Raw genomic sequence first — 20,492 nt, 5'->3', positions numbered from 1 at the left:
CGAGTCCTAAGACCTTGGTTGAGAACTCCTATGATAATAGTCACAAGGACTGTATTTGTTAGGTGTGGATCCCTCTAGGAGAGTGGTTCTCAAACTTGAATCACCAGGGAGACTAGTTAAGATGTGGATTATCAGGTTTCCATAGGTCTGGGAGGGGGCCCCAGAATGTGCACTTCCCTCACAAGTTCCGGGTGATGTTGATACTGCTCTTGGGTGACGTATTTTGAGAACCACTGCTCTGGGGCCTCCTCTCATTAGACTGGGCCACATGAGGTCAATCTCCAAGTTCCGGAACTCTCATTAAACATGAATGCTCATCCTCAGAGGAATGATTATCTCTACGTGCTTTCTGAACCACCAGTTCATAGGTGGGTGCTGACATGCCCCAACTCTGTTTGGCAGGTACAACACACGCCCCGGCTGAGTGTGAGTTCTCTACTCCTGTCCCCCTCTCAGCCCAGTGCCCCCCCTTCTCTCTCAGAGTGACTTCCATCCTTGCCCTTTTATCCTTTTATCCCTCCCACCCCCCACCATTCCTTCTCTGCTATGTCAGAATAAGCCTTGAATCTCATTCCACTCCACTCCCCCTGGGAGACTCTAATGCCATCTAGCTTGCCACACCCAGCTGTAGGTTTTACCCCACTAGAAACTTCACTCTGCTCCTTGGCAATTTATTGTTCTCTTTGGCAATTTATTGTTGCGAAGATGTCAGCAGCTATTCACGGCCCATCCTCTCTTAACCCTACCCGGATTAGCTCTCCCAGAGCCACCAATGACCGAGGAAACGGTCCAAGGCCTAGCACCAGCTTACTGCCCCTGTTCCAGTATTCATAGGCGGGATTGGTTCCAAAGAGAGAATTGGGAAAGGAATAATTCTTAGTCAAACAGCAACTATCAAATACAACGAAGATCAGCACGGGGCTTACCGTGAATGAACCACTGCATCTGAAATCCTTTCTCATGGTGACTGACCCCATCGGTGTAGAACAGCACTTGAAGCTTGGAGCCTGTGGTGCTCCCTGCGGGTGGCATATCTGCTCCACAGTAGCGTCCAATCCGCCGGGGGCCGTCATGGAGCTGAAATCAAGGAGAAACTTCCCAATGTGAGAGACTTCACATGGCTTGTCACATGGAAAAAAGCAGAGTCTGCTCATGTAGCAAAAGCTGCTTCTTGGCTGAAAGGTTGAGGGTAAATCTGCTGAGATGGTTTGAGCACAGGAGGCTTCACATAAGCATTAAAAATAGACAAATATATATAGAGAGTTTTACGGGTGATTCCTAAGCCCAATAAAGCTGGAAACCCAAGTATTAATGTTTGGTTTTAGGTCAGCCTAGTAAGTTCCCTCGAAAGTGTAAATCCAGGCACAGAATAAGGAAATGGTGGCCCGGATGAGATGTGTTCACACATTAATGACACATGAGAGATGTCCAGTGAATATCAGTCTTATAGTTGTAAGATGTACAAATTTTTAAATAAATACTAACTATAAAAATTTGGACATTTTAGAAAGCTATGTAAAAGGTAAATACGAAAATTAATCCCACTGAAGATAACCACTCTTAATATTTTGTTAATACCAGAACTTTCTCTTACCAACATTTTTTTTTCGTTTGCTTATATATGTACATATACACACATGTGTCCAGGTGTATATGTGTGTGTATAAATTCAGGCTACACATTTAATTGTGTTCCCAGTTTTTCTCTAAGTATGTCACTCAATAGTCTATGTAAACATTTTTAATGGTGGCGTAAAATGCTACTAATACTGTGTTGTAGTTCATTGAGGACATTTCCAATTTTTTTGCCAATATGAGTATTTGTTTGATATTTTAAATGTCCCTCAGGAAAGATTCCTGTAAGGGGAATGAATCAGAGAGTATCATCTTTTATGGCTCTTGATATATATCATTAAATCTCTTACCAGAAAGTTTATACCAATGTACCCCCCACTAGTATTTTACTGAAATGGTTCTTACAGGGGACCTTGGCAATCACGACTGCTATTATTTTTAAAGCTGGTGCTGATAGGAAAAATTTTTTGGTTTTATAATTGTCTTAATTTATGTTACTTTGAGGTTGAAGGTTTTTCATGCTTACTAGGCATTTATATTTCTTCCCCTGGAACTTTTCTGCTGAGGTCTTTGCCCACTTTCCCACTAAACTATTTGTACATCCTGTCATGTACCCTTTATCTGCCTCATTAATTTCATCAGATACATACCTCTAAGCTAAAAAAAAAAATAATAGGCTTCTCTGCCATATCTCTCCAATCAAGAAATAATGATAGTTGAGAAAGATTGGCTCCTCGTTACTCAAGCTATTGTATTTTCTTTTAATCCACTAATGTCTACATTGCTGTCTACTTTGTTCTAGTTACCCTTGGAATGAACAGTCCATCACAACAAAATTGAAAATATTCAATTGTAGACTTATGGATTTCCTTGATTATTCTCTTATAGAGTATACATATGTAAGAGTATGTGTGAGTTCATGTGTTTGCATGTGTCTGTAGGTAAATGTATAATCTGGTTTTAATACATTCCAAATTGATGAAATTATTATTATTTTAAAAATCTATTCATTTAATTTGAGAGAGAGAGAGAGTGCGTGTGAATAGGGGGGGTAGAGGGAGAGACAGAGGAGAGAAGCAGACTCCCCGCTGAGAGCTGGACCCAGGGCTGGATCCCTGGATCACAGGATGCTGAGATAATGACCTGAGCCAAAATCAAGAGTGAGACACTTAATGGACCAAGCCACCCAGGTGCCCCAACCAAATTGTTTTTATTTACTGAAATATTATGATATAAAATAATGTTTTAAACATATTGGTTGAAGCATGGAAAAAAACTTTATCATCAAATTCTACAAAGCACCCTCACGGAGCCTTCCCTAATCCCTACAGCCAGTCATAAATTAGTTTTCCTTTGAAACCCCTCCACTTTTTACTTGTGCTTCTTTGTAGAAATGGTCACATTCCTTTGTATTCTAGTTACAGGCATGTGTGTCTTATCTCCCCTACTGATTATGAGTTTCCTTAGAGGCTGGACCACCTCTCCCAGTCTCCTCTGCCTCATAAGTCAAGGGCAGATTCCCAGTACATCTTCAATGAATGAACACAATGGTTTCCCCTACAACTGCATTTATTTCTATGGGAATTAATCTGCACTATTACTTGAATCCTGCATAGTTAGATACATATTAAGGTCTTACAGTCCTAAATTTCAGCATGTTCCTTGTAGGCAACAAAGAGTCTGGATCCTTTGTGGCTGCTCTGTAGAAGGGGGTCAGGGATCAGGCAGGGCCTTGTTCAAGGTCATAATAAATTACAGATTTCTAAATCTTGGCCTGTCTCATTGAGTTCTCAAAACTAGTTGCTCATCAGGTATCCATGTTTGTGATATTTGGGGGAAGTTCAGCAGAGAAAGTGGGAAATTCAGAAGTCCGTTATATAACTCACCCTTAGGTAGTAAACCTCAGCGTTTTAAGCGAATGAATAAAGAGGACGTTTATTTTTCAGGATTATCACTTCAGCTTCCTTTTGATTTTTTACTACTACTGCTGCTTTGATGAGGTATATTTATTAGCAAGTGTCTGTCTAGATAGTTGACAGAAGCCATAATGAGGCAGCAAAAATGAGGGAAAGGACAAAGCAACACAGAAAGAAAACGGGACAACAAAAAAATCCTTCCCTTCTGATGGCAGGTCCCCCCATCTCAGGCAGGGTGTGGACGTGGGGGAGGAGGGCCATGCTGCACTCTGTTTACTCCTAAATTACTGCATCGCCTTAGGATATTTATCCTAGCTTCAGAGTTTTGTTTTGTTTTGTTTTTTATTAACTCCAGGGCACCAATTCCAATTCAAAACTAATTAATACAAAAATAAACATACTGTTCCCAAGCAGAAGTATAATAAGCAAGAAACATTCTACTATTTTCCACTCCAGAAGGCTCATTCTTAACTTTGGGTTGTAGTTCAGTGACCAAAACTTTAATTATTTCATCTTTATGCAACAAAACACAAGGTAAGATTTCTCTATAACCATAATTGCTCTAAGCTCGATGGATCTTCTGAAACGGTTGTAGTGACATTTTGAGGAACTGTCTTCTAGATTCTACATAAGGTCATAAGCAGTACAGTATTTTTGCTTCCCCAGCTCAGGGAGGTTAAGAAACCTGACATTTTCACATAACTTGGAGGGGATTTTTTTTTTCTTCCTTCCGGATAGGATTACCTCATTGAAGGAGAGCCCCTGAATCCCAGTCTTTCTTAAATAACACATTGTGAATGGGATGGGGGGGGTGGGGCGGGGGCAAAGGGAGCGGGTTTGGGGGGCACACTGATGAATGACAATTAGTCTCTTTTAGCCTTTGGAGGGGAGAGAGTGATGCATTGAAATAAACATCAAATAGACATTGATGAAAATGTTTAAATATGTCAAATAAATGAATTAATTAATTAGTGTAGAACAAAACCTCTACACAAAAACACCTCAACCCCCAATTTTATGTCCTTCTAAAGTTTACACTTAATTAAATTAGGCTTTTTTGTTTGTTTGTATTCACACAGATGGCTAACGTCACCTCTACAATTCGTTCCCGCGTAAATTTACCACACAAAAAGGAACAGTCATTTTTCAAAGTACACAAATACTGGTTGCCATGGAAACCAGTAGGCCCCTGCTACTCCTGAGCCTGTTGTCAGAGCAGAATGCTAACCACAGGACGCTCCAGCTGTGACTCAGGGCGACTGCTGGCAAGCATGCTGACTTGGTCCTGCTACGGGTATGATTTCCCCTGCTTTTAGAAAGCCTAAAGATCCACTCGGTCCAAACAATTTTCGAGCTTGGAAAACAGTCCACAAAAGGAAACTAGCAGAAATTAAGAAAAAGAAAAATCGAGACTCTCACTTTAAATATGCAGATCTAATTTGTACAACTGTATTGAGAGGTGGTTTTTTGTTAAATATTTGAAATGCTGCATCCACCTTCTGGTTGGCCATTAAATGTATCTTTGAATGTAAATATGTTGTATACATACAACCTCCTGTGTAGAATCTTTTCAGTTATTCTCTTAAGGAGACTATTCATTTAGGACTGATGTGGTTTAGGTCTCCCTACCCCCCATTTCACCCTGAAATATCTCAACTACTCTTCGGACACTCAAAGAGGAAGGAAATCTCTTGCCTAAGCCACATTTACCAATTTCTATCTACTTCCTTTGCCTGGGTTTGATAATTTGGCACACACATAGTTTATGAGGCCATTAGTGACTTCAGACTTCAGGCGCAATATGAAAGGATCCGTGGATCCCTTCTAACTATTAAGAACCATACGTACAAGGCAGAAGATATAAAACTGAGGATACATCACTGACAGAGAGAGGTGAATTTTTCTAAGAGTAAAGGTTCCGTAGGTACTTTACGAATCACTGAAACTCAAGCCTGGAGGAACCCAGAGTCAGCTAATGTGTACTTCAACTTGTTCCCTCTATGGGAATCAACTTTATGAACTGCAAGAACTCTCAGAACAGCAATGTGCTTTTCAAGGTCTTCTTTGCTGCTCAATTGTTTTTATGATTTTGAAAATTTATGACTTTAATGAATGAAATAATTAATTGTTTCATATATATGAGAATGGGATGTATAGATGACTTCTTTTCTACACCCATTTTGGAATTGCAGTAACAACCAGAATTCCACCCTTTCTATTTTAGATGAGCATCTAATTCATACTTATTCTAATTCATACTTTTTCTTATTTCCTTGAAATTTTTCTGATATAAAACTTCTTTATAGTGGATGACTAATTTTAAGAATTAAATATAGTCCAAATAGAGAAATAAAATCAAGAGTCTCTTTGGGATGATATTATTAAAATACAGAGAAACTTTGGGAAAAAATTTTTTGGCCCATTTTCTATTATAAATCTTTAAAAACTTAAAACAAGTTATCCTTTGGAGTTTAACATGTATTGAAATAATTCGCCTGCCATGAGGGAGAATTCTAGGTGTAGCAGAGAAACTCCTAATATTTATAGAGAACTAAAATTCTAGTCAGTGTAAAGAACATAGTTAAAATTTCTGAGAACTATACTCAATGAGTTTATAGATTAGCTTTGCAAAGTCACCGTCACTAACAGATTATATTCAACTGCAAGCAGGAAAGTAATTTCCCTATAAGAGCATACTAAGAGTATATTAATTTTGATCAGGTTATAGGTATACAGTCCAGTCTAGCTCTAAACTTTGCTTAGAATATAATATCATGAAAATTACTTCCTTTTTCTAGCTAAAATTTCTTTATAAATTTGGCACCATAATAGTACTTATCTCATAAGTACTATTGTAAACAGCAAATGAGACAGACCACGTAATAGGTTGAGTGTGAGACCTGGCATATGGAATGTGCTTAAATTGTTATTTTAACTCTTGGTCAGAGGCAAAGGGAACCAACATTTTTTTCCAAAGAAACCATTCTAGAAATAGCTTTGAGAGAAAAATATGATGGGTATAGAGAACTTGAGCTGACTCACATAAGACATTTCACAGAAATCATCCCTGGCAGACCAGACAGGGAAGCAGTGAATCAATGAATCACTTGTGAGGAGACGGACGGCCCTTGCTTGCAGCATGTTGCTATGACAACGGGGTTCTGTGTGGACACTGAGGCCATTGCCCATGTGCGGGGCGCATAGCCCAGAGCAAACCGTACTGTGGGGAAGAGCGTAAGCATGGTGTGCCTGTTGGGGTGGAGGGAGATGGTGGATCATAACAGGATGGTGGCAAAAAGAACATTAGGAAATCAGTCAAGGCTTCCCTGGGGAGCTGGAGAAGGGAGGGACAAATGGTAGGGAAAGTGGCTCTGCACGTGTTTCTTCTTGTTGCTGCTTCCTCACCCATGGCTGTCCAGCCAGCCTGCAGCTCTAGCTGCATCGCCACTGGCCCTCCAAAGGGTGGGAGCTGGTGAATTCTTGGGGCATTTCTTCAGAATTTCCCCCATCCCCCCCCCCAAAAAAAAACAACTATAACGGGACCTTTGAGAACTGCCTCATGAAAGTAGTTATTAGGAATGTTGATGCCAAAGTGTACACACATATCTCCTGGATGAAACTGGAACTTTCAGCTTTTACTTTAAATTTGAAGGTCTTCGAAATGTTCCTGTAACAACAGTAGAAATTGCCAAACAAGATTCATAGAGTAGGGTAAAAGTCTCCCATCGTGGGTGAGAAAAGCCTAAGGGGGTAAAAACTTAATGCAATTGTGGAGGGTAAATTAGGCAGATGTTAAAGATGAAAGCTAATAGACAGAGCGTCGTAGACTCTGGTTGGCTCCTCGATGGCCCCAGGAGGCAGGGTCCTCCATCAGACACGTGGCTGTGCACAGGGCTCTCTGATACACAGGCACACATCTTCCCCCATGGCACAGGAAAAGCCATGCTGCCACGTGCTGACAAGGTGGGGCAGGAAATATGAAATACCCATCTAAAATTAAACAATTACTCATAACGCTGGGCTTTGCATGACAGCAAGAAATCCATCGAAGACCTCATTCTGAGTTATTCTGTGTCACTCTGAATTAGATGTCTGTCTCACACACAGATGAGATGGCGTCCTTACCATGTGGCAGGTTGCTGCTATTCCCTTTTAATAGTGCACTGACATTTTTATTTCTGCTTTCTGTATATTTCTCATGTTAGAAGCCACAAAGCCTGGTTTGTTTTTTTCACCTTTTAAATCATTGTTTAATCACGGATGTGTGCAAAGATTTAACTACAAGAATGTTTATCTCAGCATTGTTTATAATAGTGGAAATTTGACAAAGATTCTAAATGTTCCACATGAATAAGTGGCCATATTGGGAATGGTGGAATGTGCCATTTTGTAAATGATGTGGCTTTATAAATAACTTGGAAAATTATTCACAAGCTATTGTTACCTGAAAAAAAGTCATTATAGGACAGTCTGTATAGAATGATCCCCTTTGAATATTAAAATAAAATATATAAGCCTTGACTATAGGAAATAAATACCACCAAAAATTATTAGTAGGGATGTCATTTAGGCTATTTTTATTTTATCTAGGTTTTTCTATATTTTCCAAATGTCCTGCAATGACTATGTATTCCTGTGTGATCAGATAAGTTTATTTTTTCAAGCATTATCTTTGGGGACCTATTGACACAGCAATGTAGATATGCATTGGTAATGCTTTTCCATTCTCAGAATTCCATACCCTTTTAGGTTCTCAGCTACCCAGCTGGTCTACTAAAAATATTATACTGTCTATCTCCATAGTCTTTTATACATATCTCAAGATTATATGTGAAAATTAGTCCATTAAAATGTTATTATATAAGGTAATCTCCTTCTGCATTAATTTAAAACCATATTTTGTCCCTAATCCTTCCTTTTTTTTTTTATCATAAGTAGGTTTTGATTATTAATTAGACTAATTCTCTATTTTAAAAGAATTCCTTCAGATGCTCAGGGACTAAAGACTTCTCACAAACTAAGTTCTAATAGTCGCTGATGGAGCCCTAAATGCCTAATTGCCTCCCTAGTGGTAAGTAAGCTGCACTGAAAGCCAAGCCTACTCTCCCGTGGGAACATGAGCATTTAATTCCAAGAACCGCAGTGTTCCCTCTGCCAACTATATGGCCACAGCAAAATACTAAGCATCTTTAAAAAATTATTCTGCCTCCTAAAAGCCTCACCATCTGCTAGAGGTGGACTCAGAAACAGGGAGAAATCTGCTTCACAGAACGACAGGAATTCATAAAACCTGGAGCCGGAAGGACCTAGGGTACTGCCATGCAGACTCTTCCCCAAGTGAGGGAAGAAGTGGGGGAAAGCCTATTAAATAAATAGTAAATGTAAGTACTGAAGGGTCAACACAGCATTTTTTTTTTCCTAATTCTGAAATGTTGCAGTTGGAAATCTTTACTAATTTAAAAAGGAGACAATCAAGATAATTAACCCAAATGCACAACAGTGATTCCTAATTTTAAAACTTAGCATTCTGAGCTCTGCGTTCTTATTCAAGCCACGTGCCTGTTAGTTGCCAGAAGGGACCCTCCATGCACTTGCTGACTCCGGCTGCCCTGAGGAGAGAGCGAGGTGAGGACCACCAGGGAAGGAAGTGAGGAGAGAGCAATTTCAAGTTTTGAGCCTCTGATGTGATTTCTACTGTCTTCAGGGTAGGGTAGAAGCTATCTGTAGGTCTGATTATCATTCATCCTCATTCTGTTCTTCATGTTTGAGAGACTGGAGAGAGGGGAAACACACAGAGTTTCTTTTGAATCCAAGAGCAAAGGCTATCTTTTGAAGGCTACTGTGTCTGCCTCATTAACTGCAGCAAATTAATGCAATCACATGAAAATTCTTCATTGCAAGGGATGGTCAGGAAAGATCGGCGTTTCCTTTTGAGGAAAGGGATTTTGATTACACTGAGATAAATATCTCTCCTTTTAATTTTTTATGATTAAAAAAACACTCTACTTGGGTAACCCTGGAGTATTAAATTTCTTATAAAATGCTTCTTGTTACTCTTAATGCTAATATGAAGTATTTGGCTTAATTAATCAATAGATACACTTCATTCTAAACTTTTGAATCCAGATCATGATTAACTACAATCCTAGACTCATATCTGGTATGGAGACATAAACTCAATTGTTTGGTGTATTGTTGTCCCTTTCTAGGAGTGTTTCTGGATAGCAGTTGTTCTCAGAATTAAAATAGCTTATCTCTGAATTCTAAGCAAAATGGCAGGCGTCCTAGAAGCAAAGCAGGAAGCATGACTCATCTGTCCGGGGAAGTGTTTAAGGAGGTGCCATATGATGAAAGTCAGCTCAGACCCTTTGCTGCTAAGACGTAAAATCTCATCTGCTTTTCTCCAACTGGCAAATGGGATTTTAACCACCACGCTTCTTAGATTCAGATATAGAATCCCGATGGCTTTGGTTGTATGAAATCTGAGATGCCAAGGGATGGAAGCCCTGCTTTCATTACCTGGGGCCAATCTATGTTCATCACAACTGGAAAAGCTGTTTTGGAAACTATAGCTCTCCATTGACTGCAAAATATTTTAGAGAGCAAAAATTAATCCATCAAATTGTGTTTATATTGAAATAATCATAAGTAATGTTTATGAGCACTTAATAAATAATATTTATTAGCTGAATACTATTCTAAGCCCTTCATATGTGTTACCTAATTTTAAAATTCCTAGCAGCTCTATACAACAGGTACCATTGTTACCCCATTTTAGAGTTCTGGAAACTGAAGAATGTAGAAGTTTAGTAATCAAACCCCTCAAGAATAATTTCTTCATTGTTTCCTTCATTGATAATTCTATTTTAAAAATAGGACTTGTTAAATTCAAGGATGCAATAAAGTACTTATTCTCCGTAATAATGGAGAAAAAAATAACTTCTAAATTATAATGATCATATGCAAAACTCCTGTTAGTCAATGGAATCAATATATTCTTCATTATATTTAACAGAGCTTCGAGTGAAGTAAGTGACTAAAATGTTAGCTTTATCATTTATTCTTGTCAAATGCATCAATGAAGCAGGCTGCAGACAGAAGACAAGAGGGAAATTAGATGTCTTAAGAAATGAACCATTAGGGGACGCCTGGGTGGCTCAGTTGGTTAAGCAGCTGCCTTCAGCTCAGGTCATGATCCCAGGGTCCTGGGATCAAGTCCTGCATGGGGCTCCCTGCTAAGCAGGGAACCTGCTTCTCCCTCTGCCTGCCACTCCTCCTGCTTGTGATCTTTCTCTCTCTTTCTGACAAATAAATAAATAAAATCTTTAAAAAAAAAAAAGAAATGAACCATTCGGGGCACCCGGATGGTGCGGTCAGTTGGGTGTCCCAATTCTTGGTTTTGGCTTGGCTTGTGATCTCAGGGTCATGGGATCGAGCCCTGCATAGAGCTCTGCACTGGGCGTGGAGTCTGCCTGAGATTCTCCCGCTCCCTCTCTCTCTGCCCCTCCCCCCACTCCCTCTCAAAAAGAGAAAATGAACCATTAATTATATCTCAGCTTTTTCTTCACCACCCGACCACCCCTACACCCAGCTAATCGTTAGTCCACTTCTGCTGATTTTACCTCCTAAGTGCTCTTGAATCCCCAGCATGTGAGGAACTGGTGTCTCTCTCACCTGGACCATAGCAACCCCCTTACTGGATCTCCACCGTTACCTTGACCTCCCTTCAATTTTCTCCTGAAGCCAGAGTTTTTAAAGGTGCCAATCTGAGCATGCCATTTCCCCGCTCACACTCCTGAAAGATCTCTTGCTGCTCTAAGGGCGGTCCCTGAAACTCCTCACACACCCTCAGTGCTGTGCTATGCTTGCAGACTCCAGCCTGCCCGGCAGCCCCACGCTGGGCCGCGGCCACCCTGGACTTCCCGCGGTTCTGACAAAGATTTTCTCCTCCAGTGGACTCAAGCCAGGCTCCTCTGAACCTTCTTCCTGACTACGCCTCGACCTTTGTCGATAAAAAACGCAGACTCTCAGCACACATGATTTCATCCACTCACTCCCCCCCTTACCCAAATTAAAAGACTTAAACACTAACATAGTTTCTAACAAGGTCACACCTCTAGGAAGACCCTGGCCCCCGTTAAAGTGCCTGCCTGAGAAAGCTCAACGCTGCCAAGAGAATTTACGGTTTGTTCCAGCCAATACCTGAGGATAGACCCCTGACCCCCCCTTTCCTAGAGCATTTACTAAGAAAGGTTTACAATCCTGAATCCTTCCTTTGTCCCTTTGAGATGTATGTGTGTCTCCTACAACTCAGGAGTGCCTTTCTCTAGGATCTGAGAAGCATGCCTTTGAAATGGAATCATCAGGAAAGATAGGACGCTGGTCTCCCAGTCTGTGTGGGAGGGTAGAATCCCAGCTTCCATCACTGCTGGCCTCACCACACTGACACTGACTAACTTTTGGTCATTTCTCACTTCCCTGACTGCTCCAGCTGCTGGTCCCCTCCCGACGCCCTCATTCTCCCTTTAAAATGTCCAGTCACCTCTGTACAAACTGAAATGGAGTGCAGTTCATGCTGGATCCTACTGCAGGAGTGTTTTACTGATTAAGATCTATCTTCACCACTTTACTAGTGTCCAGCTTTATCTGTGACAGTTCCTCGACCACAACTTCCCTTGGTGAAACTTTCAGCTTCCTTTGAACTTGTTAAGTTACTCTTCCTCAGGGAAGCCTTCTCTGACCCACAGATGAGCTCGGTCCTCCCATTTCACGTCTTTGGATAACCCAATAATATTCCCTGATAGCACTTAACACAGCTTGTAATTAAATTTGTATTGTGTGCTAAATTGATTACCATCTGTCTCCTCAGTGAAGACAAGGAAAACTGATGCGAAAACAGTTATATTTCCACAGTCTACGTGTCTAAGATGTATTTGGATGACCAAATGAATGGATACATGAATGAACAATGCATATTTAGGATAGTAACAGCTTGAGGAAATACCACAGCAAAAACTAAACAAAACACTGTACCCTGTTTAACTGTGTTTAATTCAGCATTTCTCAAAACTTATTAGAATTTAGTTCTCTTTATTTGTGAAACATCTATCAACATTTGTGGCAAAGAGAGTTATGTGGTTTCCCCAAGTCGACTTCCCCTTTGTCTGGGTTCCTGAATCACCATGTGGAAGGCAAGGAACACCAACATTGGTCTCTAATATGATTGAGAAATATATCAAGCATCTGAGAATTTGAGTCCTGCATAACAACAACAGCTCAAGTTACCTTAACTAATCGCAATATCACACGGGCCTGATGGAAAATGTTGCTCAGGCTGCAGACTTGGAGAACACGAGTGCAGGACTGGAAGCCTCTGTTTTGGTCCATTCTTTCATTTGAAATGCATGATTTTGTAATTGGAAGAGGACATGGGAGTGTAATAAATAATGAAATAAACATCTGGTGGACAAGATGACATCAGAAGGAGGATTTGGCAAGAGATAAAATGAATCTTACGAAGACTGGAGGGAAATGCATTTGACAGAAGTCACTGGCGTCATGAAGAGAAAAGCTTGTAAAGCGGAAGGCCTAGAAAGGTATACAGAACGGACTGGAAGATGATAGTGGCCAAGGTGCCAACTAAAGATGGGGGGAGAAAGTTGAGAATCCCAACACAAAAATCACAAAGTAAATCTGATATTTTTACATAATGAGATAAACATCATGACTGTGTCACCAGGCCTTGGTGGGACAAAGACATGATTCACCTGCAGCAATGGAAAAGTGAGACTCATAGAAAAGGAAATCTTTACTAGCACTCAAAGGTACGTATTACGAAGACACATATTAAAATAGTTATGACTTCCCAGGAGAGAGCTTTGAAGAGAGGGTAAAACGTGCTGTCAGAGTAGAAGTGGGCTGCAGACAGTGGTCTCAAGTGGGGCCCAAGGGCTTGCGGGGACTCTCTCTACTGAGATTCCTAGAGACTTTGATTGAGTACATCTGGGCTGAGGTCTAGGAATATGTTTTTCTAACAAGATCTCCAGGTGACTCTGGAATGCAGCCAGTTATGGGGCTTCATCCTCCCCCATCGGCTTCTTCCTCAGTAGAGACTACAATTTTTTACAAAGGAAATATGTCGACACTAGTGCAGCCCAAAGAGACATGTGGGGGTGGCAAAGGGGAAATAATTTCAACCATCTGGACATCTCTCATATGTCTAAATGGAAAAAAAAGGATGGCATTTGATAAATTCTTCAAATGCTCTCCTCTCTCAAAAAGAAAAGAAAACAGTGAAAAGAAGTACTAGTCTGGACTAATTCTGGACAGCAAAGAAGTGATTGTTATTGCAGAACAAAACATTAGGAGACAGTGATCAATGTCCCTAGAGCCTGCGATACTGGACATTCCAGTCATGGGCCTAAGGTTTTAGGGAGTCAGACTTCAAAAGGAGATATGAGCCCCTGGACCAAAACAATTAACAATTAAAGAAAAGAGAGAAGCAATAGAGAAAAGAAAGAAAATTCAAGAAACATGACAAATTCTAATAAAATTAAATTCTGTCCAGAAAAGCTAGGAATAACTTTGGGGGCAATAAAAGGGGAAACCTCTGAAGAAATCAAGTAAGAAGGAACCATGGGGCTATATAAAAACTTTCTCACCATTTTATGAGCACACAGACAAATTAGCTAAACTCTGGGAAATAGCACAGTTAGAAAAAAAAATGTCTATTTTTTTAAGCTATGATTAGGGCAAATGAAAGATCAAAATATGGACACTTGCAGAAGAGAGCATAATGTGATAAAGGGAAAATAGAAACATGCCTAGAATTTTGAAACTAGAAGAGACATCGAAATCCAACTTACAAAATCAAGACAGGCAATTCTTTTAAATCAATTTTTGGGGCTTAAGTGAATTATATCCTACAGTACTGAAAGGTACAGTCCCTACAGAACAAATTGTGTAATCTTGCTGAATTCATGAATGTTGAAGAAAGGTTTTAGCATGCCAGCAGACCATACTCAAAGATTCTGCCTCTGCCCCCACACACCATCTATGAGCAATGCTGGCCAGAGGCTGGACTTCAGTGCTCCTGGCCAGAGCCAGTCATACTGCCCAGAGGAGCATCTATCCATAAGTGGGCTAGATCCATGCCTTTACTGTCAGGCTCAAACGGATGAGCCCCCTGTGCTGGGAATTTGTGGCCAAGGGAGGCCTCATTTGTTGCAAGAGCTTGGGGCAAATGGTCACGTGGAGTCATGGCGGGGTGGGGGGTGGGGTATATGAAAGCTAAAATGGTGAGGCTGTAGAAATGCAGAGAGAGATAGGAATGGCATATACACATGCAGGGAGAAGCCACTAAGTGCCTTTGTTCCTGCCTTTTCCCAACTTTTTAGTTTATTGTGCGTGTCATGAGGCTTCTTACTTTCCTCAGAGTAGAGCCCTTTCACAAAACTAATGGTTTAGTTTGAGTGTGTACCTGCAACCAAGAGTATAAAGCACAACACTGAAAAGTAAGAGGACAGCCAGAAGGCTCAAGGGAAGATGTTTCAACTTCCAAACTCTAGGAAAGCTTTGTTCTGGAATCTCACAGGTGAATAAGATTGACAGTCATTTTTGGAAAAATTCTATGTTGAACACTAAAAATAATTTGTCACAATGTAGCAAAGAAAAGGGTGATTATAATAATAAATGACCACTACTTATCTATGAAGAAGTATGCTATAATAACATGGACAGTGACAGTATCACTATATCCAACGGCTCATGGACACTCCCTCATGTCACCTCTGAGGAAGACAGAGACTTGTGAGTATATACATAGAGGATGTGTGGTGTCATGGCTAAAAGCATTGGCCCAGTGCCACAGGGCCTGGTAAAAAGCCTGGCTTTGACACCTCTAATGTTTGTGACTGGCGACAACTTGTATTTGCCTCAACTGTCTCACCTGTCAAATGGGGTAATATTTCTTACATTACAGTGTTGCTGTAACAATTACCTAGCAAATAATAAGTGCTCAATAAAGATCAGCTATTATTATTGCCAAGATGTTTGAATAGTGCTATCCCCGAAGTCTTCAATAATAGATCATTTCAGGGGTAGCTGGGTGGCTTAGTCAGTTGGCCGTCTGACTTGATTTTGGCTCAAGTCATGATCTCAGGGTCCTGGGATGGAGCCCTGTGTCAGGCTCCACGCTCAGCGGGGAATCTGCCTAAGGATTTTCTCTCTCCTTCTCCCTCTGCCCCTCCCCTTGCTTAAAACACTCTCTCTCTAAAATAAATAAATCAATCTTAAAAAAAAAAAAATAGACCATTTTAACCAAAGAAATATACCATTTTGGAGTATTAAAACAGGTACCACCTTGTCTGATATTTTTATCAATTATTTTTGAAGAAGTAGTAGGCCAATGCCAGTAAGTCTATATGAAAATAAATAATGTTCTACAGACCAAAGAATCGGGGCTTAGTGATGTGTTTGAATTCTCAGGCAAAACAGTCAAATATAACTTACTAGGAATAATTTCCTATGTATGGCTATGAAGCCATTACAGTTCCTATAAATGTGACCTGGAGAATACAAGTATTAATATAGTCCAACATTATGACTTGACTAACAATAAGCCCATATAACCTCAGCCTATGATACCAGAAGTATCTGAGCCAGATGATATAGTTCCAGCATACTTGGCCCTAGTTGGCTTCATTGGAGTGTTGAATCCAAACCTGGGCCACATTTTAAGAAACAATGACATACAACAGATCATGCAGAGAGCACTCTCTCCCCTGAGAGCTTGCCTCATGAGGACCAGCTAGGGAAATGCAGGACGAGGACTGGAGGAAAGAAGCTCTGACTTCATGCTATTCCCTCGGGAGAACTCGGCAAATTCGTGGACTTAAACTTCCATCTACACTCACTCTCAGCCCTTTGTGCTTCCTCACACTGTGGTCTCACTCCTGCTCCTACTACCCTTCAAACACTCGTCTGCCCAGAGTCAGACTGATCTCCAAGGGACACTTCTTAACCCTGAGATTCCTCTTGATCCCCTAGGAGCCTCGCACTTTGTTGATCACGGTCACCTTCTAGGATACTCTCTGCCCTCGGCATCCATGACACAACAACCTCAGGGTTTTCCTCCTTCCTCTTCCCACCACACACGTGTTCCCGGTTGACCTGATATATGCTCTGGCCTCCCTGTACACCTCTGTGCTGATTTCTCCCAAATCCAACACTTTCATTTGCATACTCAATCACCTATTAAAAGTCTCTTCTTCTGTGCAGAGACTCAGACTCAAAATAAAAATTAAAAATTTGAAATGCAGTTGTAGGATACTCAAAGAATCCTTAAGGTTGACTTCTCATAATTGCATGGGCAATATGGTCTTACTCCTTCAGGCAAGTGACCCTTCCTCCCACTGAATTTAATTTCCAAATCGGAATCATTGTGTTTTGCCCAGAGGACAAATAATAAAGGGTTGATTCGCTTCCCAATGGGATCCCTACCAACCCACACCCCTCAGCAAGTTTGGGTACAATGTCTGACCAGCACCTAATCAAGTCCTTTCACAATTTCAGCTTTATTAATTCAAAATAACTCAATTCTGGCTGCAATGACAGTCACTCAATAGGGACCTACTTGAAAAACCCTTCAACCAGAAGTTATAAAAATAATGGAAACTAGATTTTGTGTTTGTGGCTTTTCTCTTCTTAAGTAGTTATTTGTGCTTTTAAAATTTTCATCATAGACCAGCCATTGTCGCAACTGCTCTGGCCTTGCCCCTTGGCTTACAGAAATGGAAAAAATCTCCTCCCTCTGGCAACAGTATCATTCTTTAGAAGGTTTTGCTGAACTTTTCTGTATTTTTGCTGCTTTCACCATCAATGTTGCACAAGATAAATGGCATGTCTCTAATGTCATCTATGAAGGGCCTCTAATGAGCTGCTCTGCGGTTGCTGGAATAAGTATTTTCAATTGACAGTTTTCAAACACCTCCAAAAAATTCTCTGATGGGCCTTTTTGTTACTCTTCCATCCTCAAGTAAGTCCAAAGAGGTGGAAATCAGTCCCTGGAAAAGTTCCATCTCATTTCCTCCCCTACTCTTTCTTCCAAAGCCTCCTGAAAGTCCAGGTCCAAAGCTCCCTCCCTTCTGTAGCTTTCTCTGTTGTACTTTCATCAAATCACTCTTATGGTGCCTGGCATATCATTATACATGCAATGCTCTGCATGGCCATGAGTTTTCTTTTTGTTTGTGTTCGAAGGGGTAGAATTGCAGTGAATGCATAGGAATTATAAAAAATGGTCAGTTTGGGGGGCACCTGGGTGGTTCAGATGGTTAAGCGTCTGCCTTCGGCTCAGGTCATGATCCCAGGGTCCTGGGATCGAGTTCCGCATCGGGCTCCCTGCTAGGCGGGGAGCCTGCTTCTCTCCCTCTGCCTCTGCCTCTGCCTCTCTCTCTGACTTTCATGAATAAATAAATTTTAAAAAAATTTTTTAAAAAATGGTCAGTTTGGAATTCAGTTCTTTCTCATTAATTAACGTCTAACATTAGGCTGATGCTACAAATATGGCTGTGAGAGTCAATTTATCCTGAACTCACTGAATTCCTATAAGATCCCAACTCTATAATCAATGCCTGGGTCACAAATTCAGGAGAAAACTCACACCTTCAAAAGGCTCACAGTCCAGTAGGGCATGTGGGCACCATCACAACTGGCAAAAATGCAATAAGATAAATTGCTGTGTTTGTGCTATGAACAAGGGGTTTTGAAATTAACTCTTCCATTTCCTCTAAAGAATGAACAAGATCATATCATGTGAAGAAAAGAAAAGGATGTCTACTCCAGGTAAATTCAATGAGACAAGCATGCCAGTATGAAGCTTGTGAAGACCATCTCAACACTAGATCAAGAAAAATGGACTTTAAAACCATTGTCAAGTTCATGCTTGTAAGTTTGTTTGATGTTGTGTCATATTTTCTTTGAATACTAGTAAATATCACTTTCTAATGGATAAACCCTATGGCTACTATTTCTATAATATTGAACTTTTCTAAATACAAAGCAAGATTTCACCCAAAAAAATTATCCCTCAGAAACGAGAGACTCCATATATTCAGGACCTCCCAAGTCTCTCAAAGTACAGGAAGTCTCTCTTCATTTTAAAAAACAAAAGGGCTATTTGGAAAAGATAGGTTAACCTCAAACAGCCTCAATCAATGTTCAGTTTTTTAAAGAATTGGTAAAAAGGTTAAGAAAATTTTACAAGGATAAAGGATTTTTTTCTGAAGAATTTGTCCTTAAAGTTACAAGTGCTGGATGTTGGAAGTCTTTGTAAGCAAGACTTCTAAAAATCACTGATCACCTTAAGAAGAAACCCACTAAGTCACTGTGTTGTAGATAGGTGGCATGGGCTGGGGGAGATGTCCTAATGCTACAGAGGGGGTACTTGTCGCTTCAGAAAAGATTTTTAGTGAAAACATCCTATGTGGATTCAGAAGTATTATATATGAACAATGTAAAAAAATACAGGAATGGTATGTTAGATGGACTTAAAAAGTGATTTTATTAATGATGAGAACTTGATGTCAAAATATTTTAAGTGCTTTCAGTAAAATTGTCTTATGGAGGGTGAAAGTGGAAATCATAATTTCTAAATTAATGTAATAGCTTATAAGCCATTTAATTTTATATTTGAATGCATAATTACATCCATAAAGTAAGCAAAATAAGTAGTTACCTAACTTTTCAATCTATAGCCCTAAAAAGTCATACCATGGAAGTTAGCAATAAAGCTTTTAGGAGTAAGGTATCTCATTGTAAAAATAGGAGATTACTTAATATTTTGGGCTACCTAGTTCTCAAGCAATTTTCATTGAATAGCATTGTATACAGAGAGTTGAATAAATGCTACAGGTGGTCATTATCAGAACAAATAGAAATTTCCGTTTTACTGAAATGAACTTAAATTTAAAAATAAAAACAAGACTCAAAATCATGATTTCTAGTATCAGGCAAATTAGGTATTAAATATAGCCAGGTACCTAAACATTTTTTTGATATCCTGTTTATAGAGAACAAACATAAAAACAAGTAACAAAAAACAGAAGTTATTCCTTTACTCCTGGATTATTTAAATAATATGAGGTCAATCAGTCCAAAAGTCATACTGAAACCTAAAAACATAGACAATTCTTTGTGTATATAATTTAGTGGATTAAATATCCTTAATATTAATATGATGCAGTGAAAGAGACACGAAATATACCTGTTCAAATACCATGAGTAGCGGTCATATTATAGATGCATAGAGCCACAGAGATTCAGTTCTACAGAGCAAGGATGATTTCTAGTTTGGCTTGTCTAACTTGATCTGAAAATGCAGTGATTTATTTAGCTTCAGAATACATACCTCTAAATAGTCTGTGGAGCAGTTTATGTGATTTTCCAATTCAAATGCTAAAAATGTGTAATTCACTGTGTTGCCAATAGAGGCCTGGATGGTCCAGTTGCAACGCTGATTGTCAGAATAGGGTCCTGGGTAATGTATACTCTCTAAGATGCCATAGGTTCGGTTCACAATCACCACGTTCCTACATGCTGAAAAAAATAACCAGGATTATTGAGAACCACTATCATATATTTCATAGTTGCTCCAAGATGGGTGAGATTTTCCTTTAAGAAAACATCTAGATTAAAATACATACAAGTGCTGGATATTTTATATATTATATATTTGTATGTATTATGTATGTACATACATATATATAGTATATCTGTTTGTGTATATATATATGTACATAGTACAACATTTTCATAGTGAAAGGGTCTCCATTTAGAACAAATGTAAAATAATACTTAAGTGAACTCATAAACTTTAAAGTGTCATGAAAATTGCCTATTAGGCATCAAATTCCTCTGAATTGGTAGAGAGCAGACTCACTCAGCACTACTCAGAGAGCAATCTGATTTGTTTACAAAAGTGCATTAAATATTCTATGCTTCTGTT

At 39.7% G+C, this 20,492-nt stretch overlaps 1 protein-coding gene across 1 annotated transcript in view; it reads right to left on the bottom strand.

Moving 5' to 3' along the window:
- The window catches only part of CUBN (cubilin), a 264,425-nt gene that overhangs the window by 167,355 nt on the left and 76,578 nt on the right, over positions 1-20,492 (bottom strand). The window contains exons 27-28 of the mRNA XM_035021543.1: positions 19,896-20,083; positions 927-1,077 (exon numbers count right to left, since the gene is read on the bottom strand). Coding sequence (XP_034877434.1) covers positions 927-1,077; positions 19,896-20,083 — 339 coding nt within the window. The remainder of the gene's footprint in view (positions 1-926; positions 1,078-19,895; positions 20,084-20,492) is intronic.

The sequence above is a fragment of the Mirounga leonina genome, unplaced genomic scaffold (assembly GCF_011800145.1).
Source record: "Mirounga leonina isolate KUSES-001 unplaced genomic scaffold, KU_Mleo_1.0 Mir_175, whole genome shotgun sequence".
Taxonomy (NCBI): Eukaryota; Metazoa; Chordata; class Mammalia; order Carnivora; family Phocidae; genus Mirounga; species Mirounga leonina.
This window is presented reverse-complemented; position numbering and strand designations above follow the sequence as displayed.